The 8723-nt window shown below is 43.1% G+C and overlaps 1 protein-coding gene across 1 annotated transcript; it reads right to left on the bottom strand.

Annotated features, from left to right (window-relative positions):
• Positions 1–487: 487 nt before the first annotated feature.
• Positions 488–2410, bottom strand: GPR6 (G protein-coupled receptor 6). Its single transcript, XM_088460410.1, has 2 exons — positions 2194–2410; positions 488–1840 (listed from the first exon to the last, which is right to left on the bottom strand). The coding sequence occupies exon 2, from the start codon at positions 1819–1821 to the stop codon at positions 838–840; it is 984 nt and encodes a 327-aa protein (XP_088316536.1). The 5' UTR covers positions 1822–1840; positions 2194–2410; the 3' UTR covers positions 488–837.
• Positions 2411–8723: the final 6313 nt, after the last annotated feature.

The raw sequence follows: 8723 nt of genomic DNA, 5'->3' as shown, positions 1-8723 counted from the left end.
TTATAACAAGTACTAGTTGGTAAAATTACTAATGAAAAGTAATTGTATGTACATTATTTCTCATAGAAAAATATGTTTATGTAATTTTTATATCTTTAGGCAGTAAAAGACTAAGGGGGAGATTTAATAAAGTTTGAAAGTAGATAAAATTGTGATAGATAAAGCACCAACCAACCAGCTCCTGTCACTTTTTAAACAAGCCTCTGAAGTGACAGTTAGGAGCTGATTGGTTGGTGCTTTATTTCTCACAATTTTATCTCTCTCCAAGCTTTATTAAATCTCCCCCATAAGCCATCATATACTCTTAAGAAACCTCAAGAATCTATACATTACCCGTGCTATTGATTATTGATGTGATTTATTTACAACACATTTCTCAGTTCAGTAAAAGCACTACAGGCAAACAACCCAACTGGAATAAAAGCCCAACACGTAATTAACTACAATTCAACGATTTTTATTTCGTTGCATACAAAAGGTATCAACATTGGTCGCAAAATATATTCTCACATAAAACATTTTTGCAACACTGTTTTGGCAGTACAGCAGCTCAATATAAAGTGCGATATTGAAGCATTTTGGAGATGTATTCACTTCTTCACATGTGTCATACACGATTGGTAGTACACATCCACATTGTTCAGATACACAACAGCACCGCATACTCAGGATGGACCATTCCCAGAGATATACTGTACATGTATATAAAGTGCTATGTTTCAAAGTCTCTTACCAACAATTACATGACACATATCTAGTTGTCCATCACAGGCACTATTAATTCACTAAATTGCCACTTGTTAGTGCTTTTGTAAAGTAGTTTTGTAAAGTCTCTTTTTAAACATCACTCGGTGATCTGGAGCGAAAGGACACTTTGGATTGAAAGCAGCCACAGAAGAGAACCCACATGGATCTCTGTATTTCTTGATTTCTGTAGGCATAAATTATAGGATTGATCATTGAGTTGTAAGTGGCAGGCAGAAGGGTAGCATAAGTGTACACTGAAGGATAGTCATGGTCTCCCACCACACAGTAAATAGCAAAAGGCAACCAACTGGCCCCAAAAGTCCCAAGAATGATGGCCAAAGTAGAGACTCCTTTTTTTGTAGCTACATAGTGGGATGCTGTCAAAAAATGTTGTTGTAGAGCTATCTGGTGAGCATGTCTGCAAACTATTTTGCAGATTTTTATGTAGAGATGCAGCATCAAAACAAAGATAAAAAAGAAAGAGGCTGATAACAGAGTCACATTACTTTTTGTCAGTGGTCTGACAATGCTACATGAAGATATATCATCTATACAGTTCCACCCCAGCACTGGAAGGAGTCCTAGACATATTGACACCCCCCAGGTAACAACCAGCATGAGATGAATCCAGAGGATGGTCTTCTCTGAAGAATAAGTAAGTGCATTGTACAATGAGAGGTATCGGTCCACTGTGATTGCTAATAAACTGCTCACAGAAGCAGTAAATGACGCTACCAGGAAACCCACGGTAATAAGACTGATAGTCTCTGACTGAATTACGTATTGAAAAACAAAATTTAGGATTAAGCCAAACCCAGCTAGGAGGTCTGCTGTAGCCAGGCTTCCGATCAACACGAACATAGGGGTTCTCAGTGTTGGCGTGTAGAAGATAATGGCCACTACTATTGCATTCTCACATGCGATGATTGTTCCTGAGATACACAGCATAATATCCCATGGGTTGATAGTGAACACTGAGAAAAAAGCAGACAATTCCAGGGAAGCGTTGACATCGCTTGTCTGGATCCAGGGAAGAGAGAAACTGGTGTCGTTGTCATTAAGGCTTTCATTCATCTCTCCAATGTACGAGTGCCTGAAAAAATAACAAATACTATGTTAAAATAATGTAATATACGTTGGATACATTAATTACAAAAATAAATGAACATTTTTCCTGACGCTTCTCATCCACTGCATCCGCCGCTGTCCATGGTGCTGAAGCCGCAGTTAGGACTTAGCAGGGCGCCGGAGACCTGGGACACGCGTGTTATTTACAGAACAGTGCAGTCAGGATAGGGCTATATTTAATAATGTAGTTAAGGTTACAGGAAGGCTGTGTTTTATCCTATATATTCGCAAAATCTTTTACAAAATGACTGCTGCTGTTTGGTAAAATAAAAATAAGATACATTTAAATGATTCATTTGTAGGCATTTCTTCGCTTACCTTTAGCAAGGCTTAGCAGCGTATTTCATGGGTGAGCTGTGGTCAGCATATAGAATGGCATGAGCAGGTCACATGGATGTGAATACAGCTGTGAAAGAGGATGTAGAGCTCAGTCCTCTGACCCGTCGATTGAGGGACTGGTGCTGTTGCAAGCCGGCAGAGAATAATGTAGGAGCAAGCACAGTACTGTACTCGCTGACAGGGCGGGTTGTATACAGGAGGGGGAGACAGGAGAGGACAGTGCTAGGACTGGCTCGCAGGGTTATGCTGCTCAGGGGGGTATCATAGACTACGTCAGCTGGGTAGCACTGCATGGGACCAGGGGATGTCTTAAGCTTCTGACGTCCATGGAAAGCAAACTGATCAGAAGCAGAGGCTCACTAATGCAGCAAACACCTTTCTGTGGCGTCTTTCACAGGGCAGAGACCATAACATCACCAAAACGAGCATACTCAGCGGAGTTATGAGTTATGATATAGCATAAGGTAAATGAGTTACTTATGTGATCATTTTAGGAAGAAATTTAATGTTATTTTCACTTCCACAAACAGAATATAATTGTCTCTGACGAGGCTGAAGTTAGCTTCTTATTCACTTCTTATTCGAGCTACAGCTTCTTATTCATTTTCCAGCTTCTTATTCAGAACATGTTATATTAAAACATTTTTATCAAATAGAATCACTAAGCTTACATTGAATAAACAAAATATGGTATCTATTACACAAATTTCAATTGAATTTTCCTTGGCCCACAAAGCTTTTGGGCATGAAATAGGGTATTAAAGTGGGAATAGGAACAAGATTTTATACATTTGAATAAGTAGCTGTAGGTGTGCAAAGGCTAAATAGCCTTAGGCAACAAATTTGACACTTGGAATCCATAGGGGGGGTCACTTACATATGACCCATTTGCAATTGGCCTTGCCCAACAAGCTTTTGGGCATGAATTGGGTGGTAAAGTGGGCACAGGGACCAGATTTTCTATATTTGAATAAGTAGCTGTAGTTGTGCAAGGGTTAACTAGCCTTGGGCAACAAATTTGACACTTGGAATCCACATAGGGGGGTCAATTACATATGACCCACTTGCAATTGGCCTTGCCCAACAAGGTTTTGGGCATGAAATAGGGTATTAAAGTGGGCACAGGCACCAATTAATACATTTGAATAAAATCTGGTGCCCATTCCCATTTTACCACCCTATTTCATGCCCAAAACCTTGTTGGGCAAGGCCAATTGCAAGTAGTCATATGTAAGTGACCCCCCTCTGTAGAATCCAAGTGTCAAATTTGTTGCCCAAGGCTAGTTAACCCTTGCACAACGACAGCTACTTATTCAAATACACTAAATCTGGTCCCTGTGCCCACTTTACCACCCAATTTCAGGCCCAAAAGCTTGTTGGGCAAGGCCAATTGGAAGAGGGTCATATGTAAGAGATGCCCTTCTGTGGATTCCAAGTGTCAAATTTGTTACCCAAGGCTCTTTAACCCTTGCACAACTACAGCTACTTATTCAAATGTATTAATTGGTGCTTATACCCACTTTAATGCCCTATTTCATGCCCAAAACATTGTTGGGCAAGGCCAATTGCAAGTGGGTCATATGTAAGTGAACCCCCTCTGTGGATTTCAAGTATCAAATTTGTTGCCCAAGGCTCTTTAACCCTTGCACAACTACGGCTACTTAATCAACTATAGAAAATCTGATCCCTATGCCCACCTTACCACCCAATTTCATGCCCAAAAGCTTGTTGGGCAAGGCCAATTGCAAGTGTGTCATATGTAAGTGACCCCCTGTGAATTCCAAGTGCAAAATTTGTTGCCTAAGGCTCTTTAACCCTTGCACAACTATAGCTACTTATTCAAATGTATTAATTGGTGTCTGTGCCCACCTTAATGCCCTATTTCATACCCAAAACCTTGCTGGGCAAGGCCAATTGTAAGTGGGTCATATGTAAGTGACCCCCATCTGTGGATTCCAAGTGTCAAATTTGTTGCCTAGGTAAGTTAACCCTTGCACAACTGCAGCTACTTATTCAAATATATAAAATCTGGTCCATGTGCCCACTTTACCACCCAATTTCATGCCCAAAAGCTTGTTGGGAAAGGCCAATTGCAAGTGGGTCTTATGTATGTGACCCACCTCTGTGAATTCCAAGTGTCAAATTTGTTGCCCAAGGCTCTTTAACCCTTGCACAACTACAGCTACTTATTCAAATGTATGAAATATGGTGTTTGTGCCCATTTTACCACCCTATTTCATGCCCAAAATTTTCTTGGGCAAGGCCAATTGCAAGTGGGTCATATGTAAGTGACCCCCCTTTGTGGATTCCAAGTGTCAAATTTGTTACCCAAGGCTCTTTAACCCTTGCACAACTACAACCACTTATTCAAATATAGAAATTCTGGTCCCTGTCCCCTCTTTACTACCCAATTTCATGCTCGAAACCTTGTTGGGCAAGGCCATTTGCAAGTGGGTCATATGTAAGTGACCCCCCCTGTGAATTCCAAGTGTCAAATTTGTTGCCCAAGGCTCTTTAACCCTTGCACAACTATAGCTACTTATTCGAATATATTAATTGGTGTCTGTACCCACCTTAATGCCCTATTTCATATCCAAAACCTTGTTGGGCAAGGCCAATTGTAAGTGGGTCATATGTAAGTGACCCCCCTGTGTGGATTCCAAGTGTCAAATGTGTTGCCCAAGGCTAGTTAACCCTTGCACAACTGCAGCTACTTATTCAAATATAGAAAATCTGGTCCCTGTCCTCACTTTACAACCCAATTTCATGCCCAAAAGCTTGTTGGGCAAGGCCAATTGTGAATTAGTCATATGTATGTGACTCCTCTCTGTGAATTCCAAGTGTCAAATTTGTTGCCCAAGGCTCTTTAACCCTTTCACAACTACAGCTACTTATTCAAATGTAATAATTGGTGTCTGTGCCCACCTTAATGCCCTATTTCATGCCCAAAACCTTGTTGGGCAAGGTCAATTGCAAGTGGGTCATATGTAAGTGACCCTTCTGTGTGGATTCCAAGTGTCAAATTTGTTGCCCAAGGATATTTAATCCTTGCACAACTACAGCTATTTATTCAAATGTATAAAATATGGTGTTTGTGCCCACTTTACCACCCTATTTCATGCCCAAAACTTTGTTGAGCAAGGCCAATTGCAAGTGGGTCATATGTAAGTGACCCTTCTGTGTGGATTCAAAGTTTTAAATTTGTTGCCTAAGGCTCTTTAACCCTTGCACAACTACAGCTACTTATTCAAATGTATTAATTGGTGTCTGTGCCCACCTTAATGCCCTATTTCATGCCCAAAACCTTGTTGGACAAGGCCACTTGCAAGTGGGTCATATGTAAGTGACCCCTCTGTGTGGATTCCAAGTGTCAAATGTGTTGCCCAATTTAGTTAACCCTTGCACAACTACAGCTACTTATTCAAATATATAAAATCTGGTCCCTGTGCCCACTTTACCACCCTATTTCATGTCCAAAAGCTTTGTGGATCAAGCAAAATACAATTGAAATTTGTGTAATAGATACCATATTTTGTTTATTCAATGTAAGCTTAGTGATTCTACTTGATAAAAATGTTTTAATATAATATGTTCTGAATAAGAAGCTGGATAATGAATAAGAAGTAGTAGCTCAAATAAGAATTGAATAGGAAGCTAACTTCAGCCTCGTTTGTCTCTGATTCTAACTGAAACTTGCTGCATTATTGCTAACTAAAGAAATATGAAGTCCGGAGTGTGAAATATAAATGAACAATTATGATGATCCAATTCGCGCAGTGGATCTTAGATAAATACTTCTAATTGTGTGAACTTAGTAGCACAGCAGAGACTGATGGAAGAGAAAACCACAGAATCCATCTGCTCTAGTCTTTTCCCATCTGCTGCTGTCTCAGTCGCTTTACGCAGAAAATAGTTCATATTTAAACAGATAAAAGCATAGGATTGGTTGCTATGATAATGAATGGTATACTCAGCCTGCATTTTTGTATGTATTGTGTAAATATATGTTTAAATATTAGCTCTTTGGAGAACATTATTTTGCTGAAACCTTTTTGAAATTTCTCACATTATGATGACTGGCGGTCTATTATTACCTTGGATACAGTTTGCTCACAAAATTAAATCCATTCTTCAAGAACAATACAATTGCTCTGTGTGTAAGCTCAACATCCAACATTTTTCCAGATTTCTCTGCTTTTTTCTTGCAGTTATTAACTGGATTCATTTTCAGCAATTTGATGACCCTTCAGTCTTCCCAGTAAGCTTATGCCGGGTATACATTATGTAACTATCAGTCCAATCTGCAGATTATTGGTGGATCAGGCCAGTGCTGGAAGTGAGCCGGTATACGGCGGTATGCCATACCGCCACTTCAGTCTGTGCCCCGATTTAAAGTTGGTGCTGGGACCAGGGCCGGCGCAAACTGCTCAGCGGATCCTGCACTGCAGGGAGGCGCCAGGCTGGAGAGGCGCTCTCCCTGCAGACGCTGCTGAATCCGCTGTTCTTGCTGCCAGCTGCCGCTGCGCCTGTCATACTGTATGACAGACAGCAGCAGCTTGCTGCGGAGACAAGCAGGAGGACCTGGGCAGTTCCAAGTCCCACCCCCGGCTGTTCCCCCTCCTGCCAAGTCCTCCCCTTCCCCACCTCCCTGCTGCGCTGCAATTGACTTGCTGTGCTGCCTGTCAAACTTAATGACAGACAGCAATCTGAGCCTGCCCTAAGTAGCCCTTCACCACCAGAACCGCTACACTTCTCCCCCCTGGACGCCCCTCCTTCCTCTGTTCTCTCCTGCTGGCTCCTTAGATGTGAAGAGGAGAGGAGCCGGGCTGGCCGACATGAAGAGGAGTGGGACCCACCTAGTGACATGTAGATGCAGGCTGCAGCAGCAAAGGCTCAGGTAAGTGCTGCCTCTCCTGCAGAAAAAACAGGGGGAGGCATGTATTAACAACGGGTGAAGGGTGCACCCAAGATGGGGGGGCATGTATTAATAATGGGGGTGTTCACTTTCAGTCCCAGCTCAGTGGTGTAACACATTACAGGAGCCGCTGGGGTGGATGACAGATGAGCAGCTGCCTGTCTCCCTGCAGTATAATCCGATCTCTCCTTTTCTGTGAGAGCTCAAGCTGAGAACAAGGGAGTGTCTGCTAACTATTTGCCATTTTACAAGTGTATTCAAACACTATTGAATACACTTGTATAGTGGCAAGCAGCTTGTAGACACTCCCTTTATCCCAGCATGAGGGAGATGTACAGACAGGGAGAATGCAGCCAGTGAGGTAAGTATTATGGGTGTAATGGAGGAGGGGGGGCTAGACTCTGACACAGGAGGTAGCAGGAGTGTTATATATGGGGGGGCTAGACTGTGACACAGGTGGGAACAGGAGTGCTATATGGGGGCTAAACTCTGACAGGTGGGAGCAGGAGTGTTATATGGGGTCTAAACTCTGACAGGTGGGAGCAGGAGTGTTAATTGGGGGCTAAACTGACAGGTGGGAGCAGGAGTGTTTTATGGGGGCTAAACTGACAGGTGGGAGCAGGAGTGTTATATGGGGGCTAAACTCTGACAGGTGGGAACAGGAGTGTTATATGGGGTCTAAACTCTGACAGGTGGGAGCAGGAGTGTTAATTGGGGGCTAAACTGACAGGTGGGAACAGGAGTGTTATATGGGGGCTAAACTGACAGGTGGGAGCAGGAGTGTTATATGGGGGCTAAACTCTGACAGGTGGGAGCAGGAGTGTTATATGGGGGCTAAACTGACAGGTGGGAGCAGGAGTGTTATATGGGGGCTAAACTCTGACAGGTGGGAGCAGGAGTGTTATATGGGGCTAAACTGACAGGTGGGAACAGGAGTGTTATATGGGGATAAACTCTGACAGGTGGGAGCAGGAGTGTTATATGGGGGCTAAACTCTGACAGGTGGGAACAGGAGTGTTATATGGGGTCTAAACTCTGACAGGTGGGAGCAGGAGTGTTAATTGGGGGCTAAACTGACAGGTGGGAACAGGAGTGTTATATGGGGGCTAAACTGACAGGTGGGAGCAGGAGTGTTATATGGGGGCTAAACTCTGACAGGTGGGAGCAGGAGTGTTATATGGGGGCTAAACTGACAGGTGGGAGCAGGAGTGTTATATGGGGGCTAAACTCTGACAGGTGGGAGCAGGAGTGTTATATGGGGCTAAACTGACAGGTGGGAACAGGAGTGTTATATGGGGATAAACTCTGACAGGTGGGAGCAGGAGTGTTATATGGGGGCTAAACTCTGACAGGTGGGAACAGGAGTGTTATATGGGGCTAAACTCTGACAGGTGGGTGCAGGAGTGTTATATGGGGGCTAAACTCTGACAGGTGGGAACAGTAGTGTTAATTGGGGGCTAAACTCTGACAGGTGGGAGCAGGAGTGTTATATGGGGGCTAAACTGACGGTGGGAGCAGGTGTGGTATATGGGGGGTAGAATCTGACACAGGTGGTGATGGAGTGATATATGGGGGGCTGTACTGTCATTGTGGA

The sequence above is a fragment of the Taudactylus pleione genome, unplaced genomic scaffold, assembly GCF_031769625.1.
Source record: "Taudactylus pleione unplaced genomic scaffold, aTauple2 ptg000046l, whole genome shotgun sequence".
In the NCBI taxonomy this organism is placed as follows: Eukaryota; Metazoa; Chordata; class Amphibia; order Anura; family Myobatrachidae; genus Taudactylus; species Taudactylus pleione.
Note: the sequence above shows the minus strand (reverse complement) of the source record. Positions and strands in the feature narration are given on the sequence as shown.